At 38.6% G+C, this 27,708-nt stretch overlaps 1 protein-coding gene across 1 annotated transcript in view; it reads left to right on the plus strand.

The window, feature by feature from the left end:
- MYH15 (myosin heavy chain 15) overlaps nt 1-27,708 on the plus strand; it is a 117,165-nt gene that overhangs the window by 44,413 nt on the left and 45,044 nt on the right. The window contains exons 16-26 of the mRNA XM_089508158.1: nt 1,589-1,768; nt 2,651-2,783; nt 7,597-7,664; nt 11,042-11,129; nt 11,321-11,438; nt 12,778-12,901; nt 16,538-16,674; nt 17,788-18,043; nt 23,566-23,808; nt 25,963-26,139; nt 26,638-26,783. Coding sequence (XP_089364284.1) covers nt 1,589-1,768; nt 2,651-2,783; nt 7,597-7,664; nt 11,042-11,129; nt 11,321-11,438; nt 12,778-12,901; nt 16,538-16,674; nt 17,788-18,043; nt 23,566-23,808; nt 25,963-26,139; nt 26,638-26,783 — 1,670 coding nt within the window. The remainder of the gene's footprint in view (nt 1-1,588; nt 1,769-2,650; nt 2,784-7,596; nt 7,665-11,041; nt 11,130-11,320; nt 11,439-12,777; nt 12,902-16,537; nt 16,675-17,787; nt 18,044-23,565; nt 23,809-25,962; nt 26,140-26,637; nt 26,784-27,708) is intronic.

Below are 27,708 nucleotides of genomic sequence, written 5' to 3' on the forward strand. Positions count from 1 at the left end.
CACTGATAGCAAAATCTATCAGCCTAGAAGGCAATGCTGCACAGTGCTTATAGTATCAAACTGGTCTGAAGGAGATCCAAGTTGTGAAGCTTCTTGCTTGACAAAAGACCAGGGATTATCTTCAACTTAACCTATCTTGTGAAGATAAAATGAGGTAATAAAATAAAATTAAAATAAAATGTTTGGCAGTTTGAGTTTTCTAAAAGGATAAAAATATTATTTAAAACCAGCTGTACCTGGCCACGTTGCTGTGGCTCAGTCTGGTTAAATGGAAAAGAAAGAAAAGAGAAACCGCACGTTTCTAAAATATTTAATTTCACAATGCTTGTGGGCATACAATATTTTTTGTTGTTCCATTGTCTGTGTAGATATAGAGATTGTCTGGTTTGCCGACTCCACAACATGCAACATATAATTGTCCATGTGAGAAGCAATCCGTGTCTAGATCTAAACCGAAAAATTCTAAAGATTGGCCCAGAGCTTTGTTGATGGTGATTGCAAATGCCAATCGAATTGGGAATTGCAATCTTTTAAACTGAAATGGCATATCCGTTGGGGTGTGTTGCTGTTACGTCCAACAGATGGCACTGTTTTAAAAACATATTTTTACCTGTCACAGGTGTGACATCTATACATAGAAACATATTAGGTACATAAAAACATGTGTGTATTCAAATGAAAAGTTGTGTCAAAATTTCAAAGCAATTGGGGAAGAACTTTCGGAGATTTAAGATTTTGAACAAACATTTACATATTTATTTATATAGATATAGATTGATCATAGTGGTGCTATACTACTACTGCTATAATTAAAGAATAGTCATGCCAGGCAACCCTCTCACTTTCTTGATTTCTCCCCTAGATAGTGCTCAGGAAAGGACTAAAAACAATAAAAAACATCATGTACTCTTTCCCAATTTAATAGCCATTACAGTCAATCTCCATGATTAGTTTTCCCCCCATTCATTTTATGAAGCCTTTTGACTCAAGAAGCTAAATATAGAGCACACACCATAATGCTCTGGAGCAGCTGTTCTCAACCTCAGGCCTTCCAAAGGTTTTGGTTCTTGATTCCCAGAATCCTTGACCGTTAGTCATTCTGGCTGGGGCTTCTGGAAATAAAAGTACTTTTTGTATGAGGGATCAGAAATTGAGAAGCATTGCTTTGCAGCCTCAGTATATGTCCTGTATTTTGATAGCTACTTAGGACTCCAAAAGAGGGGTGGGCTGGATGATTATTTGTCAGAGCAGAATAATAGCTAGTGGGATGTATTTGGCTCACTAGGTTACAAGATGAACAAACCTGAGCTATAATAATTTTCTCTTGGGTTTCTAGCTGATTTATTGAGAAGAATATCAGCCCTTTAAAGCATTTTGAAAAGCAAAGCATCAATATTATGTCAGCAATCAGCATAAAATATAACATTTTCACACTGTGTCACCATGTTTCCTAGCAGCCTGATAGAGTAATGTATTAATGGCTACAGCAAACATATTCTCCACATGTGGCATTCCTTGATGTTAACCCAAATGTTGTTTTTTGAAAACAAAATCCTAACATTTATCCTCTTATAATGTTTATGAACAGCCCCTGGGCATCTTGTCGATCCTTGAAGAGGAATGCATGTTTCCAAAAGCCACAGATATGACTTTCAAAGCCAAGCTCTATGACAACCATCTTGGCAAATCACCCAACCTGCAGAAACCTAGGCCTGATAAAAAACGGAAATATGAAGCGCATTTTGAACTCTTGCATTATGCTGGAGCGGTAAGTTTAGGACATTTACAGAGTTGAACACCATTGAAACTTTCCCCTCCAGTGTATTGGACTTCTACCGCAAAATCCTAATAAAATTAAATTCCACAGAATGGTAGAATATAATTCTATATGCATGAAGAGAGTGCCAATGGAGGGGGTGGGGCTGGAAAAAGTTTTATTGGGATAAAAAAGGACCACATGGTTAGATAAATAGAAAACAGGCTTTACCCGAAGGCCCTAGGTTTAATGCCCAGTACCTGCAGAACTGAGAAAGATTTTTGACTGAAACCTTGGAGAGGCACTAATAGTCAGGGTAGACAAAACTGACCTAAATTGATCAGTGTTCTTCCTCATTGCAAGATAGCTTCCTTGCAGGTAGGAAGAAACAAATATCTGCATAAATAAGCACAATGTGGGATTACTTTTTTAGGAGCTGGGCATATGTTATCAAGTAGATGAATATATTGTGGGGATGATTTTAAAAAATGAGGATAATTGACTACTCAGCTGACCTTGGCATTGACATAGGACAAACAAGAATATGAAATGACTGTGTAACAAACGAAAGTTATCTTTCCTCGACTTTGTCTTCTTTTTCCTTTTACCTTCTGTCCTGCCTCTTCCATTTCTTGTCTCTGCAGCTTCATCTGCACTGCAGAAATAATGCAGTTTGATACTGCTTTAACTGCCATTGCTCAGTGCTATGGAATTTTAGAATTTGTAGTTTTGTAAAATGTTTAGCCTTATCTGTCAGAGAGCTCTGGTGCCACAACAAACCACAAATCCCAGGATTCCATAGCACTGAACTATGGCAGTTAAAGTGATGTCAAAGTGCATTATTTCTGCAGTGCAGATGCAGCCTATTTCTCATCTATCTCCATGTTTTTCTAGGTACCTTACAACATTGTTGGCTGGCTTGAGAAAAACAAAGATCCACTCAATGAAACTGTGGTGGGCACTTTTCAAAAATCTTCCAACAAACTTTTGGCAAGCCTGTTTGAAAATTATGTCAGTGCTGACAGCGGTAAGTGAAGTGACCTTCTTCACTTTAATTCCTAGATCAAAGCTTAGAAGAGATGCTGAGTAAATATACCAGCTCATGATATCGGAAAGTCTTGCTGCCTTAAATGTAATTCCCTTCATAACATCTCTGTAGGAGGCAGAGAGATAGTCATTTTCATTGATTCAATTTAGTCTTCCTGCTGGCTCAAAATAGTCTGAAATCACCTGACACCATAGGCATTGCATGCTGTGTCTGAATTCCAGGTGCATCCATAAAGTGCTTTATATGTGCAAATTTGAATGTGGCAAATGTGTGTTGGTAAACATGTGTAGGTACACATGCTAGAGAGAGAGGATTGTCTATACTTTCCTGATACAGTTGGAGGGAATGCTACCATGTAATGCATAATGTACAGAAAAACAGACTTGGATTTTAATGGATCATGAAAATACTAGAAGGTGCAAATTTACAGTACTGTTAAACAAATGGCATGCATGTTCCAGTCAAATGGAGCCTTATATTTCTGTTGGGCTCTGGAATTTTTTAAATCTCTTTGTCAGGAGCGGGAATCGTGTAGTTCTCCAAAGGACTGCAGTTCCCAAAATTCCTCACTATTTATTATGTTGGCCACAGATGAAGGGATGTGTAGTCCAGCATGATCTAGAGCTAGGGTTGTCAGAATGAGTACTGGAGATGTGTTGTGTGAGACACAGTGGTTGTGTGAGACACCCACTGGGAGCGCACATTACTGTCTTTCCCTGAAAAACTACATGACCCCATTGTGTACAAGCCAGTAATGGGTGCTTAAAGCATGACTGATATAGAAAATATCTGTATGCCTTGAAAATGAAGTTTTTAAAAGAGCAATAGTATAAATTTGTTTCCAGTAGGCACAGGCTATGCTGAATTATTTACTTTATTGAAGCTTTTTAAAAACAAAGGCACCCATCCATCTTTAAATTAAGAACACAGCTTGGGGGAGAAATCACTTCTTTGGACTACTGCTCCTAGAATCCCCTACTGGCCACATTGGCTGGGGAATGCTTGCAGCTGTGATTGAAAAAAATAACATTTCCAACCTATCATTAAGGGTAAGCGAAGCACAACTCTATTTTTTTAAAAAAAATAATCTATACAGTACTTGATAAGTAAAGAACAGAGTAGTTCTCACTGCCAGATCTCAAAGCTCCATGGGAAACCTCTGCAGAGCAGAAATAATTCTTAACTAACCATTTCACTGCTTTTTGAGCATGGCAATTTGCAGGTTTCTCTATACTAATGTTAAATAAGTAAGACTATGACTCATTACTTGAATTTAGCCATTATATCCTCAAGCCACAATCATTTACAGCATATGTATTATGAACTTCATTTGGGTAGATGTAGTTGTCATGAATCATAAGAGGGTGTCTGGAATGGTGAACAGAGTGCCGGATCCATAATACAGACTAAGAGAAAGGTCTGAGCTGAAATGACACAAATCTGCCATTTGCAAGTCATTGCAGGTAACTGAGAATTGCTGGCCCTTCTTCAGAGATTTCTGTCTGGCACAGAACATTATTCATTGGATCACTTCTGCGGCCTTTCTATGGTGTCAGCCAAAGGGCATGGCCATTTTAATAGTTATTACTGAAGAGTAATATGAAATGCACTCTCTTCCCTTTTACTTAAACCCATACCATCAGGGGACAAGTGAAAGGTGTCCTTTTTTCACCCTTTTTTTTTGGGGTGGCCACATTAACCCCTACAGGAGACATCAGAGGGCCTCATCCCCTGCACGACTCCCACAAAATAATCAAAAATCGTTTGCTTCCAAATACCCCCAAACACCTTCTGGAAATGTGAGGAGCATTTCAGCATATTTTTGGGCCCTTGGACCATTTTAAGCCCAAGAGAGGCCTTTTTTTTTTAAAGCAACAAGAAGTGACTATAAGTCACTTACTGTTTTGGAAAAAAAGGTCTCTCTTTTTCCAGGAGGTGGCCAAATCTTGGGGAAAATGCCATCAACCTCATAGCAGGCTGGGGCAAAGATATATTTTAGCCATTTTTTTAAAAAAAATAATTGATCCGGGGGCGGGGGGGGGGGGGGGGCTTGGAGCCCACAGAATGGTTCTGATGATCAGCATGCAGCCCATGGACTCCATTTTGCAAACTCCTGATCTAAGGAAGTGAGTTCATGGTAGAACAGATTGTTTGCATGCAGGTGGCCACAGGTTCAATCTCTTTATATCGAGGTAGGTCTAGAAAGGATTACTGCCTGCAACATCAGAAATGTGCTGCCAAACAGAGTAGACAGTACTGAGTTGGCGGGACCAGAGGTCTAATGTGAAATAAGGGATCTTCTTGTGTCTCTGTATGTTCAGTATTCAGAACTATGTGAAGACAGTTGATTAATATAGGTGTAATTAATGGGGTTGGTGCCATTGTTCTCAGTCCTCATGGGTAGCAACATACTTGATAAAATCTTCACATCCCAGTGAATTAAAGTGTGGCAGAAGCACTGCTTTGATAAAAAGAACTGCACTGAGTTTGGAAACTAATGTGTGCACTGAACCATGCAATGTATAAAACTAATTGGTAAATCTCAAGCTGGATAGTTAAATATGCCGCCAGAAAAACATGGGATGCAGCCTTATATCAGGCCAGTCGGTTAGTCCATTTAGATCAAAATTGTTTCTGAGAGCAGCTTTCCAGGGTCTCATGCAGAGATCTTTCCAATCACCTGCTACCTCATCCTCTTAACTGCCAAGGATTAAAGTCTGAAGCAGGTCAATATTGTTTTTCAAGGAACAGCTGTAAGTCAGAGGAAGTTAGGATGTTGCCCATATATTATTTAAAGAGCTGGATGTTGACTCTTTTGTTGCTTGAGTAGACCTGGCAATCAGCAATTCATGTGACTAGGGAGATGCTAGGGCCATAGTATCCTGAAAGTCCTCACCACTGCCCAAATCACCATTGCTGCTCCTTGCGGACAGTGGTACTTCTTGGCTTGACCACTTATAGATCCAGACCCCACTAATGGCTAGAGAGAGAAAGAGACAATGAATTCATATGCAAGTGGGCATGTGACATGTGTCCCTTACTATCATAATCTGAGCAAGTGGCCAAGTGAACAAGTCATGGCAGTGGAGAGAAACAGGAGCAGAACAGGAGCAGGAAGGTAGTACTGAGTTCAGTGGCATTTATTTATTTATTTCCTGCCTCTCCGCAAGGCACCAGGTGGGGCAGGCTCAAAGTGGGGGCAACCATTTTGGTTTGTACTATCTGAGACAATCAGAGACACAATTCATTTTGCAAAATACTAGACCATCACATCTGCTGAAAACTGGGTTCTGAGATCCTACACTTGAACCCAGTTATGAACTCCCAGTATGTATACTGTATATCCATGAAAAATATATGTATTTGAGATAATTATGATAGATATGAAAAATGTAACGCAGATTCTTAGCACTGGAACATCTTAACATTTGAAATGACCTCAATTCATTGCACTGATGCATCAGTTGTTATGTTACACCAGTACATGAAAACCATTGTAGAACCAAGATTTTCAGAATAGTACCAACAATTGTCACCATCAACAGCTGATCAATGGATGACTGATCGTTAAATGTTCCTATATTTGCACATCTATCAAGTCCCTTTCTGCAGATTTACTTCCTTTCGCACCTCCGTATATGGACTATACCTGGTTCTGCTTTGTTGTTGAACAGAATCCATCATTTTTTCCCTTGCTTTTTCCCATACATATATTTCTGTGTGCCTGACTCATCCTTACTTGAGTGTCTTTCCCTAATAGCCCCTCCAGAAAGGAAGAAGGTCTATGAAAGTCTGAGGTTTTATTTCTGTACAAACTTATTTTATTTTGGAGATAGACACGTTTTCTTCAACCCAGAGTATTTCCTGGAAACTCCTGTATTACTAAGGACTTTTTATTCCTGCTTCCTAGGGCAGTTTAAATTAACCCAGTATTTTGCAAAATGAAATGTATTTCTATTCGGTCTTATTTGTCTTGGATAGTACAAACTAAGATGGTTGCTGCCAGTAAACACACCTATTGTTTCCATGACACAGATTCAACAGAGATCAAGGGAAGGGTAGACAAATGTTTGCACCAAAACAGAATGATCCTAATGTTTAACTAGTGTAATATTACTAGAGCACATTAGCACTTTGTGTATTACTCCTGAATAATAATGAAGGCTCAGGGGAAATGGATGAAAAATTCTGAAATGATACATAAGTCGAGATGTCACTCCTGCTCAATAGGAGGAGGAAGAGGAAACATGGGGGGATAACCTGGGATATTACTTCAAGAAAGAATTTTGATGCAATATGAGAATATGCAGGTAGAATCAAAACAAAAAGAACAGGAAATTCTTGATAACTCTAGAGACATTTCCCCTGAAGAATGTTTAAGCAGCATGTGCACATCTGATTTTTTTTTTCTGTATGCACTTTTCTAGTGTGCTCCTCCTTTTTAGAATTCATTTACATCTCTCCATCAGAGTATGTATTCTGAAGGGTAAAGTGTAGGAAAGTAGTGATTAGGAAAAATGCAGAAAAGTATGCTAAAATAGGTTCTTCATGTATGGCTAATCTTGGTTGCATCATGCCCATGCATTGCTTTTGGTGCATTGCGGCATCATACAGATTGAAGATCTCACAGAGCCCAAAGAAAATCAGCAGAACCCTGGAAAATTCTTCCTAGAATTTTGTTTATAAACCTCTAAATCAGGCTTGAAATCTGTCCTTTCTCTCAGTGCTGTAATCAAAATTTAACTCAGTTGCTCTGTTTGTGTTTCTTTTTCCCCATTACTAAAATGGCAAGTTGATCAAAGTGGAGAGAAGAAACGCAAGAAAGGTGCATCCTTCCAAACGGTGTCATCAATGCATAAAGTAATTTTCCATTTTCCTTTTAAGTATAATGTGTCGTTTGTCTTTCTACCAACAAAAATTTGTATATTCAAAACAAGAGTAGATCTTGTAAGGGTGTCCTTTCAAGATATATTTTTTTCCAGTTTCTTGGGTAAATACATTTAAAATTTATATTTTGATTTCCCCCACCCACCCAATTCAGTATTTGAGATTAAAGCCCCACACATTGATTGTTTCCTGAACTGTTAGCAGAATTCTTCTTTGGCACTTAGGGTGCAGTTGTGTTAGAAAGCAAGGTTCATGTTCCTTGCACAGCATGTTTCTCAGCAGAATTTCTTTAATTTCTTGTGATGGCTAAAACCATCAGTTGGAGGTGCAAATTGTTGTTGGAGTAGTTGTGGGCCGTTAAACACCTGCTCCTGTTCTAATAGTTTGTTGACATGGTCTGTTTTAACTCTTATTTAAAAATATGATGTAGAGATACGGTGTAGAAATGAATATGATTCATAGGTAAAAATATAATGGATGAAAGAACTAGTGTGGTATAGTGGTTTGAGTGTTGGGCTAGGTCTCCAAAAGACTAGGGTTTGAATCCCTGCTCATTCATGGAAACCCACTGGATGACCTTGGGCAAGCACATATGTTGTGACTTGGTAGAGATAATCCTGATTAATCCTTTTTCAACTACATTTAAATTGCTCCAGTAATACATTTTGCCATCTTGACCACACTCTGATGTTGCTTGGCCACATGTGTCCCAGTTTTCATCTGTGAAATGTTAGATGATATGCGTGAGTCACACTCTCTCAGCCACCTCTGAATAAATCTTGCCAAGAAAATACTATGATAAGGTTGCCATCAATTAGAGTCAACAATCAGGCACATAACAGCATCAGTAGTGATGGATAAAACAGAATTTCAAAGGTTTTATTTTTATTTATTAACATACATCTGAGAACCATCTACAGAAACTAAGGGACAAGGGATGTAATTGCCTTGCTGAGGTTACAATTTTGTCTACCAGCTGTGGCAGTTCCCACTTATATTAATCAGACAGGTTGACTTGCTGGCCATAAATACAATTCGGATGAATTATGGTTGAATCATTGTTGTTCACACATGTCCCAAATGCACGCCATGCACTTGAGGGGGGGGGGGGGGGGGAAGCTGGCAAAAATCTGCTTAACCCAGGATATTTTTTTTGGGGGGGGGTTCCCAACTTTTCCTGAAAGATCTACATCATCGGCAGTGTGAATAAGCTTCCAAATCGATTTGGATCACTCTGTATTGTTCCTTCGAAGGGAGGCAGCTCCATTTTAACCTGAAATGATGGGATGTGTGAATAACGCTAGGGTTAAAAGGACTTGAAGAGATTCACGAACACAAAACAAAATGGGAACAACAAAGCCAATATGCATCAGTGCAGTGATCCACATCTCCTTGAGACAAAAAATGAGTGTGAATGCCCCCTTCCTATGTTAGAAGTTTGTCACAATGAGAAAAAAGACAGGATGCTCCTGTCAATATAGTGCAATTTGGCAAAGATTATCATACGATGTCACGAATATCCTGTCATTATCCTGTGACTAAACAGGAATTATAGCACTGCTTTTTATTCATGGGTGCTATAATTTCTGTTTATTCACGGGATAATAATGGGATATTTGTAATATTGTGTGATAATCTTTGCCAAATTGCACTATGCTGTCGAGAGCATTCCACGATGCTTCCGTCTTTTCCCCCAGTGTAATAAACCCCTTAGCAATCACTAAAGCAGGGATCTATTAGCTATTTACATAAGTAGGGAGTCCTGACAGATAAAGGGGAGCAAAACATCTCCAGTTCACTCCAAAGGGAGTGATATGGAGTTTTTACTGTCCCAGTTCTAAGCCCCTCGCAACATTATCACTTCTGACAGGTGGCCCAGGAAAATGAGATGGCATAAGCAATCCAGCCTTGACCTTAAAGCATTAACCCATTGCTATTTGCTGTTCAATAGAACAACCAGGTGCTCCTCCCTTTTCTTTATTCCCTCCCCTCGTTCTATTTAGGCTAGGGAGACAGGGTCTGGAGGTCTTCTTTTGATTATGAAAGTAAAGGTGTATTCTGGGAAGACAGCTTTTTAAAAATTCTCTTTCATACAGAGTTGTAATATTAGCAGCACACCACAGGAGAATATTGGAAGCATCTGCTTCCTGTTTTAAACCAACTGCTGTTTTTGATTGCTTCCAAATTGACAATTTCAGTTCATTTAAAATTTAAACTCTGTTTTATTGAAAGAAGCCAAGGTAACAAAGCCTCAGTCTGATCCTGACCTTTCAAAAGTATTCACTGTTGTTATTCTTCTGTGCCTTCAAGTTGACTGAATGATAACAACCATATCATAAGGTTTTCTTGGCAAGATTTATTCAGAGAATGTTTGGCACTGGCAGATGGAGTCTGACTTGCCAGATATCACCCAGTGGGTTTCCATGGCTGAGTGGGAATGAATCCTGGTCTCCCAGAATCTTAGTCCAGTACTTAACTACTACACCACACCAGCTCTTTTTTTAAAAGCAGAATACATGTGTACTGTAGAAATAATGTAGTTTAACACCACTTTAACTGCCTTGATTTCATTCTACAGAGTCCTGAGATTTGTAGTTTTGTGAGGCACCAGTACTTTTTGAGAAAGCTAAAGATCCTGTAAAACTAGAAATCCCTGGATTCCATAAGACTGAGCTACAACACTTAAATGGTGCCAAACTGCATTATTCCTACAGTGCAGATGCATTTAAAAAACCCAAAAATAATGGCTATAGAAGATCTACAAAAATTCACCTAGACAAGGAGAAAATTGAAATAATAGTGTTCACATAGCTGGGCTCATATATTGATGAAAATGAAGATTGCAGTCAAGAAATTAGAAGACGACTAGGTTTGGGAAAAACAGTTATGAGAGAACTGGACAAGATCATAAACTGTAAAGACATAACTCTGGATACTAAAATGAGGATATTCCAAGCCATTGTATTTCCCATCACAATGGAAATTATCACATGGAGGAGGCAAGCGTCCTTCTCCCATTGTTAAATCGTCTCATTTGTGGGATCGGGGGAAAGATTATCACACATCCACACACTTATCCTTTTCTTCTACTGTCCGTAAATAGTAATGGACCCATCATTTGGTATTAATGGGAGTTTCCGTTAATACCACATGATGGGCCCATTACTGTTTACCAATGGGAGAAGAATGGGAGAAGTGCAGGGGTGTGTGATAATCTTCTCCCTGACCCCACAAATGAGATGGTTTAATGACCAGAGAAGGATGCTTGCCTCCTGATAATCTTCCATGTGCTGATGGGCGAAAACAGTTCTATGATTTAACTTGTTTTTACTCTCCCTTTCTTTTTACAGGAAAATTTAAACAAACTGATGACCAATCTAAAATCTACAGCTCCCCACTTTGTGCGCTGTATTATTCCCAATGAAACAAAAAGTCCAGGTAAATCAAATCTTCCTTTTGATGGTACATCTTCTTAGATCTCTCTCTCTCTCTCTCTCTCTCTCTCTCTCTCTCTCTCTCTCTCTCTCTCACACACACACACACACACACACACACACACACACAATGTTCTCATTGTTTGATTATAATAAAATCCTTCTCCCCCGCTTTCACTATTTTTTCCTTCCCAGGTGTGATGGATGCTTTCCTTGTCCTTCATCAGCTTCGCTGTAATGGTGTCTTGGAAGGAATTCGTATTTGTCGCAAAGGTTTTCCAAACAGAGTTGTCTATGCTGACTTTAAGCAAAGGTGGTATAAACATTAGTGGTGTCTCTTTAGGATCTTTCTTTTCAGATCAGTAACTGTTGCTGTTAATTTCTTCCACATATTATTTACATTGGGATAAAAGATCTCTATAACGTTCTATTAACATAGGAAGGACGTGTGTGTTTGTGTTTGTATGTCTGTATGCAGCTCCCATTTATTTGTGTAACCAAAAAAAAAAGAAGAATCCAAAGGTTTTGCCATGTTTATAAAGTTCTGTTTGTTAATCACATCAATATATCTGTATCAATTTTGATGTATATTTCTTAGAGTGATTAATAAATAGAGCTTTATAAATGAATTAACAAAATGTTTCAGTTCCTGCCTTCTTTAGCTAGATTTCAGGTTGCATATAGGATTCAACACTCATCTTACACGGATCCAGCTGTCTTCTCTCAAATATATTATCATACTTCACGACCATCCAAGGTAGTGACCTGACATGCTACCTTGGACTGAGTTTATTTTCAATTTTAACAAGTGAAGAAGACAATTGAGGAGTTTTGAAAATGAATTTTAAAATTTATTTATGAATTTCCATTCGGTAAGTCCTCTAAGAAATACATATTTGACTATTCTGTGGTCTTGGTCTGGTCCTTTAGATTTTTCCAAAAGGCCCCATGCTCTTCTCCATAACACCATCATTTTAAATTCCTCTCATAAGGCTTATTTATGGAGAGTAAGAGCTTTAAGGTAAAATATGCTAGTATTTTTGTGCAACCCTTTTTACTTTGGACGTCATCTGCCACTGAAATGTGGCCTTTTGAGAATTTCTCTGTAATTGAATTCGTCTCTCCAACTTAAAGAGGCTCCCCATCCTTGATCTATCCCTTGATCCACCCTTGATCTCTCCCAGCCACTTAAACATTTACTGAGAATTTGAAATCAGATATCTGATGTGAAAGGCAGGATTTAAGCTCCTTGAAGATTTTTTTTTTTGATATGCAAATCTACTGATTTATAGTTAAACATTTTAGAGAATTGTCCACTTGAAGGCTGAAAAGAATACTGAATTTCCTGTCTAAATTCTTTCTACAAGCAGCTTAATTTTCCTTCTGAAAGGCATAAAGGATATTGTTGTTGTTTTTGTGTGCTTTCATGTCATTTCTGACTTATGGCAACCCTAAGGCAAATTTATCATAGAGCTTTCTATGCCATGCTATTATAGTTGTCTTTCAACAATATGTAGTGATGTTTTTAAAAGTGGGCATGTACAGAATACATTTCCCTTCTCATGGCTAGAACTGGGATGGGAGGAGATAAAGCTTCCAGTCAAGATTATGTTCAGAATCTCATTTCTGTGTTCTTTATCTGCACTTATCAGGTACCGCATTCTAAATCCTTCTGCAATTCCCGAGGACAAATTTGTGGACAGTAGAAAAGCTGCTGAAAAATTACTTGGTTCTTTAGATATTGATATCAATCAGTACCGCTTTGGACACACAAAGGTAAAGCAGTTTGTTTTAATCTTCAGCTCAGGGAATCAGCTGAGAGCATTTGATGATGCAGCACTGATGAAATTAAACAGATGTGGACATGATCAATAGGTTTTGGGAAGAGATTGCTAGAAGCTTGATATCAGATGTCCTGACCTTTCTAAGAAACAGTAGGGGTAAAGAAGGGAGGCACAAAAATAAAGAATTATTTTGCTGACCATTTTTTCCATCCCTAACCCCATCCCTGGGTAAGCTACAATGCCTCCCATCATGAAAAACAATGCCACTTCTACTCCAAAATGGTGGCCAAATGTAGGGTTGCCAGATCTTGGCCTGAACCCTCTTCTCTGTCCTCAGGATGAAGAGGAGAAATCTCAAGGTGAAAGCACTGTCTTAAAGTTGCATATATATCTATTTTATTCATGTAATTGTAGTTGATGATTACAAGGCCTTTTGGACTACAAGTCCTATAAATCCCAATATAAGAGTTATTGTTTTAAAAAAAAGTGACATGTTCAGGCTAGGCAGAGTTACTTTTTTAGAATTGCCTATACTGGGTGGGGGGTTATGGGAGTTCAAAAATGTAATTTCCCCAGTAAGGCAGAGAGTTTATGTAAGATTTCAGCACAGAGGACAGTGCTGGAAGAAGGAAAGGCAATGCTGCTGCAAAAAAACCAAAATCAAAACCCTCCCTCAACCCCTCACTGAAGCATAGCCCTCTAGCAAATGACTGGGTTGTTAATGTTTCTGCTTTTAACAGACATTGGGGAGTATAAATATTACAACAGTTGCCCTACTTAAACTATCAACATGGGTTAAAGATAGGAAATTACAAGTAAAAACATTCTGACTTTTGACAGGCAGCAAGGATTCTTATGCCAAGCAAAAGAATGTAAGCTGAGTCCTTTTAAGGTTCAGACAGATACAGACATTCTGATTTGCAAATATAAACAAAACAAAGCCATCTGGACACATATTACACAAGCAGTCACTGATCTGAGACCTAGGCACACTAAGGAAGTTGAAGTTTCTTCCTTTATACATCTGTGTTATGAGAGTGTTCTGGTGAGCTGCTTGTATAACTGAGGGAGCAATGCTGGTTTGCCCAAAAAGATGGGTGAAAGGCCTAGATGAGCTTGGAAAATTTAGTTTTGGAGGACTACAGCTCCGAGACGTCCTCAGCCAGTCATCATACTGGCTGGGGGATTTTTGGAGGTGTCATGTTGTTGTTGTTGTTATTATTATTATTATTAAATGATCATTTCCAATCTCTGAGCAAATTTTCATAACAGCCATCTGCAAGTGTTTGAAATTGATATGGAGTGAATGGAAGAGTGTACTCTGGTATTTTGCTTGGGACACAGGTAACCTCCATTGCAATATCATTAGCAATGGCAATAAAGACAGTGCTATGGGAAAACCCATCCATAAGATTACAATGGGCTATGCTGGTTGTGGGATTCTAGTATTTCTAATCCCCAAAAGTAACTTCTCCAGGATTTTATTTTCTAAACCTTTTCCCAGATGTAACAGTATAAGGACCTCTTGAGAAATTCAACATAAGAAAGGGCAGGGGCAGCCTGAATCTCAAGGGAAGTTACTTTTCTGTTGCTTAATGGATTGAAATGTTGTTACCTGTCATTTATTGCCCTTTGTTCCCAGTCCCCGTATGGCTGAGAAGAAGGAATGATATCTGCTTTCTTCCAGGGGATGACATGTCATCATCCCTCCTCCTCCCCAGTGTTCATGTATATAGTGTGAATAATTGAATATATATTCATGTATTCTCTCTCACCAATGTTCAACCCCATCTGTGAATGTTTGGGGGTGTGCATCATGCATTTTGTCAAGCTCTACTTACATATTCATATGTATGTAGTATTATATTACATTCATATGAGTGAAGGGTTCAGGTTTTCTGTTACAAACTTCATGAGACCTGATTCTATGCTTCTCCACTGGTCCTGTAAGAGGCTTGATTGCTTCAGCCACAAATCCACTCTTCCATATGGTGCATGTTAGTGGGAAAATAGGAGAAGTATGTGATGGAAATAAGGTGAAGAATAAAGCCCATGATGGAGAATGCACTGTGGCCCAAAACACACAGGCAAAATATGGCAGCTTCTCGCTACCTTAGAGGTGTGGTTTTCAAAGGATGCATGCCCCAAAACAGCGAGAAGCCACTCCTGTGCTGCCAGAAGGAGTCTGCCACCACAGCAAAAAGCTAGAATAATCTGACTTCTGGCAGATTCAGCTTCAGACCACAGCAGTGGCCCAGTGTGATTGTGACTGGAGCAGCCAGAGGCTGCTTCTACAGGGCCATCTGCTTTGTCCCTGTGTTACCCCTTTGGATTAAACTGGGATGCTTGATTACTGTTTGAGAGTGTAAAAACTATTTTGGCAGAGACTGTTTATTGGTGTTAGCTGCTATTGAGTTGGTTCTGACTCATGGCAACCCTGTGGATGAGACATCTCCAAGAATCCCTATCCTTCAGTGCCCTATCCAGATCCTGCAAGCACTTGCCCATAACCTCCCTAATTGAATCTATCCGTCTGGTTTGTGGTCTTCCTCTAGAGACCATCTTAACTGACAACAGAAATAGCATTTGTGATAATATATAGGCCCATAACTCTAACATCATCACTTTTAATTTCCTATATGATTTTTAACATCTTTGTCTGATGAAGATGCCAGTGATGGTTCAAAAGCTTGCATGATGTATTTTCTGAATTTTGATTGGCCAATAAAGTATCACTCTTTTGTGGGTTTTGTACTTTGCTGAGATTGTCATATTTACAAATATTTTTTCTATCTCTAGATAAGAAGTTTGTTTTGACAAACCTTAGCCTGATAGGTTCCTGGAAATGGGCACTGACAATGGTCAGGAAACCCATGTGAAAAAATATATTTATAACCCTACAGATTAAATAGCTAGAATAAAAGCAAATCATAATATTCGGTATTAGATAAAATTAAAAATAGAATAGGAAGTAAATCTGACATGAGATCAGTAGCCTGCCATCTGGAGATATGTAATTTACAGGTCTGATAGTACCTGTAATGCTTTAAAGTGGCACTGATTATTACTAATAGCTAGCTTTTCAGGGAAATTGATGGATAATGAAAGAGAGTAGAATTAATAGTCATCTTTATGATTTTTTTAAACATTGAGAAAGATAGTGATCTAGATCACAAGCTTTAAAATGTTGAGATTTTAAATTCTGTCCTTTCCTCTTTCTTTAAGCAAAGTGGGGCATCATTGTAAGTGTGGTAGATGTAAAAACATATCAAGGGTGGTAGCAAATGAACATCTCCATAAAAAGGACACTTTGCCAGGACAAGGTACAAGATCTTATGCTATTATCATTATTATCCTGCTGCTGCTCTAGAAATCTGTTCGTACAAGTAGCAACCTTAACTAATCAGACTGGAGGCTAAAGACAGTGTTACTTTCAACTAAAACAGACCTACTGAGTAGAACTTGTGTTATTTCTCACTAGTATCACATTCATTTTAGAGGTTTTTTTTTTTGTAGTGGAAACTAATTCCAGCTTTTATCCTATATTATTGCTGTATGATCATGTTAAACAAACACAGGTTTATTGACTTTATTCTGCAGTGGTCCTAAATGAATTGAACTTTTCCAGGTTTTCTTTAAGGCTGGCCTCCTGGGACATCTGGAAGAAATGCGGGATGAGAGACTAGCCAAGATTTTAACACTCATTCAGGCAAGAGCACGAGGCAGATTGATGCGCATTGAGTTCCAGAAGATTGTTGAGCGAAGGTATTATGGAGGAGTCTGCTCATGCTGTGACATGTTTGAAGACAAATTCTCCCCAACTGGAAATATGGTTGATTGGTGTTGTTGAGTGCCTTCAAGTCATTTCCCTATGATGACCCTAAGGCAAATCTATCATAGAGGTTTCTGGGGCTGAGAGTGTGTAACTTGCCCAAGGCCAGTCAATGGATTTCCATGGCCTAGAGGGTAATCAATCACTATTATCCAGAGTCATAGTCCAATTCAACCACTACATCATGCTGGTTCTCTTGACTGATGGGAAGGGACAATATAACTAGAACACAAGTGATTCCTTGACGTAAGACATCTGGCAGTCATTTTGACCTTAGGAAGCTCTGAAAGGGAATAGAAAATGTTTTGTTTCTCTTTATACTTAATCAGTACAACCAGAATTTGCAAATGTTTTGTCAGACTACAACTCCTAGATTCTCAAGCCACTGGTTGGGCTGGGTGAGGTTTCCTGATAGTCCAGAGAAAAAAATTTTCAAAGCTCTCTGAGTGCAATATAATCTCATTTGGAATGAATGTTAGAGGACAAATGGTAAATGCTGGTACAGTATATGGCCTTTCTTATAAAGGATAAAAAGTTATTCTTTAAAAAGCAATGCAGAAGAACAATAAGCAATAGATAGCTTATACAGATATAGATATTACTGTAGATGTCCATCTTCTGTCTTCCTGACCTCAAGGAATATTCAAGGCAGCTCACAGAACAAATTAATATGGTGAAACAATACAATAGCATAAAAACTGACAGCAGCGGCTGTTATTATGTTTGAATGTGCTTTTGAAGGCCATGAGAGATTTAAATAACTCTCGATTTACTTAAAAGTGGAAAATGTAGAGCAGAAGTGGATATGTCCTCTATGTAGTATATAAAATAAAGATTAGAACCTTAAAATCATGTCCAAATACTGTAGGATTTAGTAAGACAAAAATAAATAAATCACACATAGCCTTTACTGTAATTTTTGTTTTAAAAAAGCCTTAATCATGTGAGAGGGCCAAAACATTAAGAATACAAATTTACAAATTTCAAATATCTTACTTAGACACCTTGAAAACTGAGGAGAATTTGTTTCTTCTTTTTAAAAACAGAGACGCGCTCCTTGTGATCCAATGGAATATCAGAGCTTTTATGGCTGTGAAAAACTGGCCATGGATGAAGCTTTTCTTTAAGATCAAACCCCTGCTGAAATCTGCAGAAACTGAAAAAGAGATGGCAAATATGAAGGAAGAGTTCCTAAAATTAAAGGAGGCCTTGGAGAAATCGGAAGCCAGGAGGAAAGAGCTGGAAGAAAAACAAGTTTCGCTGGTTCAGGAGAAGAATGACCTGCTCCTTCAGTTGCAAGCAGTGAGTGGATCAAATATTTTTGTTGATGTATTGGACCCAATCTTGGCCGTGGTGCATGAGATTTACAATAGCATAATTTTCTTTAACATGAACCAGAAAGCTGGTACAATTAGGTCTCCAAAAGCTATCTGTTTTATGGAGGAATAACTTTTATGAACTAGATCATACTTTAGAAGGTGCATTAACAGAAGAGTCACATTTTTCTTTCTTTCCCTTAATACAGTGAATACAATTCATTTAATTGCATGGTTCTTGCTATGAATCATAAAGTGATATGAATAGAGAAATAGAGATGAAGACTTTGCCAGAGCAATTATGAGTACGCTTCTCAGTATCTAGTAAAAATAGAATCTGAAGGCACCAGTGCTGTTTACAAGAACTGGCTTTGACTGAGAACAGATTGTCAAAGATTTTCACCATGGGGTACAAGGGGGAATGGAGCAGATAATGTGAATTTTTCTCAAACTGCCTGGGACAAAACCAAAGAGCTATTGTTTGGTTTGCTTCACTTGCTTTTTGGACCAAGGACAGACAGAAGAACATTAACTCTTCATGTTAATGACAACACTGCCATATTGAGGTCTCTTGAATAAAGAGGAGGAGGAAAATATGCCTTCCTGCTAGGAAGACCCCTGTATTTGTGGCTCCATCCTGATTTTTTTTTAAAGGACAAGATGTATAAACCAGGGCTACAGGGAATGAGCACCACAGTTCATTTGCCCCCATACAAATTCTTGCTAGCTGTTGTGAATCAGTTATTCCCCCAAAACTTAACATTTGCCCTCAGAAGTCGGGAAGTAGAATGGACTAAGCCATGTTGATCACTGGATATGCATTACTGTCTTTGTATAAATGAGCCACCAGAACCCGAATACCTAAGGCAGCATCCAATCTCTACTGCTGAATCTGCATCAATTTACAGAGTCAGCTGAGAGACAACAGTTCAGAGCAAGGATGAGCAACATGTATCCCAGCCCTTCATCTAGCCCTAGAAGTGTTTCAGTGTTATGTCACCTCCATTTTCTTTTTGGTTCAGTGGTGCAGCCTGGTAAATATATGCAGTGGTGTCACTAGGGGGATGTGGGGTGTATGGATTGCTCCAGGTGACACTCTAAGGGGGGAGGTGAGACCACTGCTCCTCAAACATCTGTCTTTCAGCAGAAAGGGCTGTGGCCTTTACCTGTGTCTCTTTAAAATACTGAAGAGATGGGGTGAGGCTTAGTGGCAAGAGAAAGGAGAGCCCCTAGTTTTTAAATTTTATTTTTAAATTTTTTTAAATTAAAACATTTTTTTTATAAAAATAAATTCTTTAGAAACATCATATTTTACCAAATTGGCACTTCAGCCCCATGAAACTATGTGTATGTATATGTAAATGCATTTAGGCTGTGCATATGATATTGTAATTTAAAGATATGCTTTTGATTTTTCTAGTTATGTCACAACTATTACCATGATATTCAGTAATATAGAGAAATTATGATTAATTAGCAATCTTTGCAAAAATACTCCCCCCCCCAAAAAAAAAAACACACACTGTTATTCTCCAGCAGTGTTTACCAGTGTTTCCAAGATGAGGGAAGTAATTCTAGAACATGGAGACACATCCTCTGAAAAATCTTTTGGCACTGTCAGTGTTGTGATAAGGGGGGTGATTTCAGAAATACCCAATATATTTTTAATTACTAATTTTGTTGGGAGGGGGCATGGTGTCCCTCTTCTTAATTTTTATAAATATTTACCTGATTCCATATAAACATGCCTCCTCTTTAGTGTTGCCACACTTCAAGTAGTTAGGGTTTCCTTCCAACTGTTTGCAAGCTTTTAAATGTTGCTAAACATGACACTACGGACTGAAGCATGTGTGCTCACACAGAAGGCAAACATGCACATAGTAGTTGCCTGTACTATGCATGTGAGTTTTGCTCACACAACAGTGCAGCTTTAATCTTCCCCAAAATAATTCCTACAAGCACTCTTGAAAATTGATCAGTGTAGCAAGGCATTGTGGCAGGGTTCATATTGCTGTGGTTCATCCCTTCTTCTTTTTGTTTAAAAAGTAGACACTACAAGCATTTCCACCATGGAATAAGGCAATAAGTGAGCACAGAGCTTTCAGGCATTTTTTTTTTAAATCAAGATGTCACAGAATAGTGATGTACCATGTCACAACATTAGCTATGTAAGACAGACTGTCCTACAGGTGCTTGTCACAGACATACAGCTATCTCTCCACAATCTCAATACTCATGGATGTGTTATATCTGGAAAAATAATCATTTTTCTAGTGACAAATGATTCCAATCAAAATGCTCAGGAAACTGGTGTCTTGGAAGTCAAAACCTGTTTTTCCAGTAAACAATCAAATACTAACTCTGCATTTAAAAAAAACCCTAAGGCAACCACATGGACATAGCAAACACCATAACATAACATAAACATAAACCATCTGGACATAAACCACGTGAAAAGACTCTTAATGAACATAACAGAGAGCAAAACACTTCAATTTTTGAATGGACTCACAGATTTCAATCCAATATGTGCTTTGATAGCCCCTATCTACTAAGCTCTGTCTTCACAACACCTGCACAGCACAAGTTTCTTTCTTTAAACTATGTTTAGTTCTTTAAACTATGGCCTTGTAGTCATTAGTCATTTATTTGGAACAGAAAGGTCTTCTCAGATGTTTATTATCATGAGAAAGGCCCTAAAGTACATAACAGGTTGAAACATGACAGGTCCTTTCTAGCTCGTTAAATATATTTTTGGTCATGTTGAAACTTGGGCTGTCTTTGGTGTCCAACCTTTAAGAACTTCAAAGACAAACCAAGTCTCAACATCTCCAAAAACCAGCCTGCTGTAGTAGTTTGAGCATTGGACTATGACTCTGGATATCAAGCTCAACTATGGAAACCCACTGGGTGACCCTGGGCAAGTCACACTCTCTCAGCCTCAGAGGGTGGCAATGACAAACCTCATCTGAAGAAACTTGCCAAGAAAACCCAGGATAGGTTTGCCTTAGGATTTCAATAAGTCAGAAATGACTTGAAGGCAAACAACACACAAACACACTTAAAAATCATGAACATGTGCAATGAGGTATATAACACTACAAAGGAGAGCCATGATTAGATGGAGAATAGCTGTGGAAATTAACAATTTTACATTGTACATTTTAAAGTCTTCAGAATCTGGAAGAAATAAGTGCTGCTTATTCTTTTCAAGTATTGTATCTTGCGATTAAATATTCTCAGAATTTCTTTCTCATGGTAAAAGGCAGTCATTAGACACATTCATATCCAGCTGGTAGTTGATAGCTACATTATTTTGAATTAAATTTAGACTTCTCTGGCTTCTGTCTTTAAATAAATACCCTAAAAGAATATAACAATAACTGGTCTCCATAATTTGTTCAGCTAAGAATTGCAACCTTAGTTTCACTGTGAGTTAGTTTACAATACTTTACATGTAAATAAATGAGCTAAAAAACTTAAAATGCTTGGATATAAATAATAACATTTTTAATCCATATTCCAATATGTAGAGTTGGTTACCATGGTAAAATGTTGGAACAAGGAAATGTTAAACTTGGAGAAGTGGCATTTTACATACAATTTGCAAGTGTGCCACTGAAATAACAAGAAAATTATTTTTAAAGATAACAGAATACACATTTTTGTGTATGAGAACTCAGTCATTGGGTCCCAATGTGACTGACTGTTTGTTGTCATTACACATTGCAGCTTTAACATTTTAAATGGTTTATAATTATTAACTCGTTCATTCTCCTAAGTCCGGTGTCAGATGGAACATGAGAAATTGTGGCTACAGAATAGTAGTATGTCTGTGACACTAATTTCATTTAGGATGCAGTCCTAACTCTGCTTACTAGGGAGTATGCCCCATGGAACACAGTCAGATTTTTTTCTCAGCAGACACGTATAGCATTGGATGGTTATGAATACTTATGGACCTGTACTTTGCTACCTTTCATGATGGTAGCATATGGTGAAACACCTTTTCTGGGAAAGCTTGCTTAGCCACTTTTTATCATCTGTTTGGTCTAACAAACAGATGATAAAAAGTCCAATCATCACTCTTTTACATCTAATTTGGCTGTACAGGCTCTGTTTGGTATTAAGTTTGTCAAATTTCAGACACCTGAGCAGGCAATGGAGCCGAGAGAGCTCTTCTGAGTCTTTTTTGCCCAGGAGGCTACTTTCTATGAAAATGGGGCTCCTGTGTGACCCAAACACCCAAAAAAGGGGAGCACATCCCAGCTCTGTTGTCTGTTTTATGTCTCAGTTTTCCACCATTGCCAACCAGAAGTCTTAGTTTTGATATCTGCTTTTTAATAACTGTATTATATTGTTGATCTCCACCAAGTAAACCCATAATTAATGGGCTTTGTGAGAAACCCTTTTGCCAGGATGGGAAATTCCAGTCAATCCCATGATCCATCTGTCAGATTATAATGGGACACACAATTAATATTCCCACATTAGAAGAGTAGAACGATAGATGACATGATGGCTGAAGGGCTACACATTGAAAAGGTTTGCCCCACAAGGCAAGACTGCATATGATAGATTTAAGTTGCTGGAAATTAGGCTGAGTTGCAAAATGAAAAGAAATGTCCTGACTTCAGGAGAAATTTGTCAAGGAAATCAACTACTTTGAGGGCTAGTGGGCTCCCCTTGATCTTCAGGTCTGGATGTTTTTCCCCCAGAGTTTTGAAGTAGAAGTTACAAGTAGTATATTCACCAGAAATAAGTTATTTTTTTGTTTGACCATGAGTGCAGAATATCACATCTCTGAGAATAATATTGCTTTCTTTGGTGCAGAGAATAATATTTTGTAGTCACTGTTAAAAGTCACTGTAGAACTATTCTGAGCAGACTTTTTCAAGTTTTGTGCTATTCATTTATCAATGCTGGGGTTCCTTTTTAAAAAAAAAGGAGTGAAAAAAGTGGTGAGTAATGCTACAAGTAAAGTAGCATGTTAATTTTGATAATGGTAATAAATTATTTTGAGGAGTTTCTGATTCAAAACAACTGCCTTTAGAAAGAGACTTTCCTACTTTCTTTTCTTCCCTGTTTTATTGAATCATTTCCTGTATTGCTATGTATTTTATATGTATTATCCTACTAGAGATGCCCCCTCCCCACCCCCACTCCCTTTGTGTCGTGTCTTTTTAGATTGTAAGCCTGAGGGCAGGGATCCGTCCAATTAAAAAGATTGTATGTACAGCGCTGTGTAAATTTACAGCCCTTTATAAATAAAGGTTAATAATAATAATAATAATAATAATAATAATAATAATAATACTCTGACTTTAGCTCTTAATCATCTGCACTGGGGACAGTGGTGACTACATGGCTTCCTCCAATCTTAGAATTTGGTATACAGATGTTTGGGTGCATGCAGGCGTCCTGGACGATGGAGAAAACCATGAAGGAGAATCTGTTTGCTAACAAATGTCTCTACTAGCCACTAATGCAGTCTCTAAATCTCAACAGGAACAAGATACACTGGCAGATGCAGAGGAAAGATGTGACTTGCTGATTAAATCCAAGATCCAGCTGGAGGCCAAAGTCAAAGAACTGACTGAACGGGTGGAAGATGAAGAGGAGATGAACTCTGAGCTGACATCCAAGAAGAGAAAGCTGGAAGATGAATGCTCTGAGCTGAAGAAAGACATTGATGACCTTGAAATAACGCTGGCAAAAGTTGAGAAAGAAAAACATGCCACTGAAAATAAGGTAGTTCTAATGCTTGGATTTTTTTAAAAAAATCATTCCTGGGGTAGCTTGATGTTGGTAGATGACATACAAAAATTAACATTACAGAAGAAGCCCATGACTGGAATGTGATCTGTCTCTTCACATTTGAGGTACAAAAGAACTGTATCCTTTCTCCTCAGTGTGTTACCTTGATGAAAGAAACATGTACCTCTGTGTGGGGAGAGATGCGTCTTCTTTATCATCTTCATTGCTGTTGCTCTGTGAACATTCCCTGTTTTCAATGACAAATGCAAGATATTATCCAGGATATCTGAGAAATATCTGAGCAAGCTGAGGAAGCTGTATAACCTCACCACCCATTTATTCTCTAGTACAGTTCTTGGATGGGAAACCTCCAATGAATACCAGATATTTCATAAGAAGGAACTGGCAAAACAATTTCTGAATATTCCTTGCTTAAGAACATCCTGTGAAGGAACGGGGTCGCCATAAATTGACAGGCAGCTTGGAGGCACAGACACACAAAGGGCTGGGGAATGTATTGTCCTACAGATGTTGTTGGACTTCATTTCTTCTCAGTCCTAGCCACCTTAACCAATAAGGATGGCTTATGAGAGCTGCAGTTTAACAACATCCGGAAGAATGGAGAAAAGACAGGTTGGGACATTCGCAATGTCCAATCAGAGTGAGCCTGACATCAGCCAATGGGAGTTTAGCCAAGAAATGGTGGGGGCTACTCCCAGGAGCAAGTATAAATAAGATGAGTGGGAAGTGTGGAATTGGATAGGGATCAGATAGGGACAGAGCTCTGAGTTAGAGGTTTCTTAGACCCTGAGAAGTTTTTCTAGCCAAGGTGGCTGAGATACACTGCTGAAAGGGGCAGTTAGAAGGGGTTTTGGGTAACCAGGATGGCCAAAAAGTGGTCAAGTGTGGAAATTGAATTGGTTTGGCTGAAAAATCATAAAGTAGCAACAAAGCTTTAAAGCTCGGTGTCAAGTCAAATGTCTTATGTGAAACTATAACCTAGAGACCACTTCTAGAATATAATTGTTTAAGCACATAAAGACTGTATGAACTCTGAATATCAACCAGAAGAGAGATACTGTAACCAACTATCTTGTAAATAAAGGGGTTTTTTTTTTGTTTTGATTCAACACGTGATCGCTTGAGGTTAAGAAACTATAAGCCAAATGCTACCAGCGATTAATAATACTTTCATTGCTCAGAACACTCAAAATAGTGAGTGCCCCATCTTCCTACATAGTGGCCCAGAAGTAAAGGAAAAGTGTGGGAGTCACTCAAGTGAGGGATTCGAGAGTCTTATTGTGTAATTTGGTGGAAGCTAGGGAGGTAGTCATCACATATTGGTGGCAGCAGTGGGATAAAAAGACCCATTGTGCTGCCATCAGAGAAAAATAGTTGGGTGAGTAAGTCTCAACATCACACTAAAACTCTAATTTAGTACAATTATATTGTATTTTTCTTGCATTATGGACCTCAAGCAGGCTTACATTGGATTTCTATTTATTTTCCCATTTAGGAATTTACCAAACCTAGTCTTGCAATCTTTTTAGACCAGGGTTGGGCAAAGTTTGGCCAGCAGCCCCTTAGGACTGCTTTTGTTCTCCTTAGGAACCTCTGAGGCAATTTTTTTAAACATATCAAACAAAATTTTATTTTGCTCCAATATGTCCCCATCCATCCTCTAGGACAAATGGGGCATTTTGCTACATTTTTGGCCTAAAATGACAGGGTGGCATTTTAAAAAGTGTTGTCACCCCCCCCCCCCCCCAGATCTATGAGGGAACTATGGAATTTTCAAGGTGTTGCATGAGTTGTTACTGGAATTATGTTTGATTGATTATGTTTGATTAGATTTAGCACCTCAGTAATGAAAAACAGAAAGCTAGGTCAGGGTTCTCATATTTCAATATGCTATCTGATTTCCTTTCTTTCCCATCTTGATGTGATATCAGACAACCCAAGAAAGCCCAGCATTTCTTCCATGATTGAGAATATCTTTGTGTGAGGCTTCCTCATGCTGATGCATAGCATTGGGTCTAGTACAATTGGAGTGCATGCAACTGTTTTAAGCTAGCAATGAAAAATGATGTATAATGACCTTTTATTTATTTTTTTACAAAGATATTCTTTGTTTTTCTTCTTCCACAGGTTAAAAATTTGACAGAGGAAATGGCAGCACTTGATGAGACCATCAGCAAGCTTACAAAAGAAAAGAAGTCCTTGCAAGAAGCTCATCAGCAGGCCTTGGATGACCTGCAGGCAGAGGAGGACAAAGTCAACACTCTAAGCAAAGCCAAAGTGAAATTGGAACAGCAAGTAGATGATGTAAGTTGCATCCTCAATCTGGTATACTCAAAATTGTTTGGACTGCAGCTCCCATCATGGCCACTGGATATGCAAGCTAAGGACAGCAGGAATTGTATTCCAGCACATATGGAAAACACCTTGTTGGGGAAGAATGGTTTAGGTTGTGAGCTGTGGAGTTTGTTGTTGTTGTTGTTGTTTTGGACAACTGGCTGGCTTTGATTGATAGGGCCAATGTTAAATGTTGGACCAGTTATTTGCCCTATGCAAATAACTGATGTAAAAGGAGTCCCTAAAGTGTTGGAAGTAGCCACCGTTTTCTTCTTCTTGCAAAATGAGTCTAGGAAAGTGGTGTGATGGAGAAGGGGCTCTCCAGATGATGATAGACCTCTAAGGAGTTTATAAAGGGAGCTATAGTCTTGCCTATTTTAGTGTGGTTTACAAAACCATATGGTGCAGTTAAAGTCTGTGATCTGCTAAGTATTGATGGGCTCATTTTTCCCTTTTGCATTTCTATAGCTTGAGGGATCTCTTGAACAAGAAAAGAAAGTGAGGATGGATTTGGAAAGAGCCAAACGAAAACTGGAGGGTGACTTGAAGCTGACTCAAGAAAGCGTCATGGATTTGGAGAATGATAAGCTGCAGTTGGAAGAAAAGTTAAAGAAGTAAGGTGCTTTAAGCCTTAAAGCAGAGATGGGCAACCTGTGGCCTTCCCGATGTCATTGGATTCCAATTTCTACAAGCCCTATTCAGAATAACCAGTGATACAGGATTATGGGAACTGTGATCCAGTAATAACTACTAGGCCACAGTTCACCACTACTTCCTTCTGCAGATAATACTTGATTTAATACCATAAAATACTTGTAGCTTTCTAACACTTAACATTATAATATGAGAAGTGAGCATGATTCATAATTATATAGTTCCACTAAATACCAGGTTTGCAATGTAGCTTTGCTAGGTGCTTGGATACCCCTTGGGGTTTTCAGTCTAGGGAAAGCAGCCAAAAACAGCAGGTTGATCAGCTCCTGGTGGGTTTCCGTATGTAACTAGTGAACATGTTTAGCTTTGTGGACCAAACACTCTGTAGGGCTGCTATATGCCTCTCACCCCACTAGGAAAAGTGATTCCTCACTAGTGGGGTGGAAACTCCATAAATCTGTGTCCTATTAACAGGAAAGGGAAAAGAGGAAAGGGGGATGCTGTCTCCTAGTTGATTCAATGCTTATGTAACAGAGACCAGCAAGCTAGATTAGACTTTCCATGCTCCAATGTGCTGCTTTGCTTCCTTTTTTCCTCTAGGGTGGTTTCCACATTGTAGAATTTTACAGGTGATTAGGCATTATCAGGGAGATCAAAATGCAGGAAGCTTAACATAGCTAGTTCCTCAGGCTAACATAATTCTAAACGATGCTGGATCTTTGTGTTGCATAGACTATGGTGCGTTACAGATGGTGCTATAGCACCGTGCTCATGCTGTGCTAGGGTTACGGGACCGCGCAGCAACCGAACGGTCCCTAACCCTGGCACGTACAGGCGCTGCCATTATGATGTAATGGACGCATAGCGTCCGCACGTCACGTTATG

Source organism: Sceloporus occidentalis, unplaced genomic scaffold (assembly GCF_023333645.1).
Source record: "Sceloporus occidentalis isolate IW3139 unplaced genomic scaffold, rSceOcc1.0.p SCAF_2, whole genome shotgun sequence".
In the NCBI taxonomy this organism is placed as follows: domain Eukaryota; kingdom Metazoa; phylum Chordata; class Lepidosauria; order Squamata; family Phrynosomatidae; genus Sceloporus; species Sceloporus occidentalis.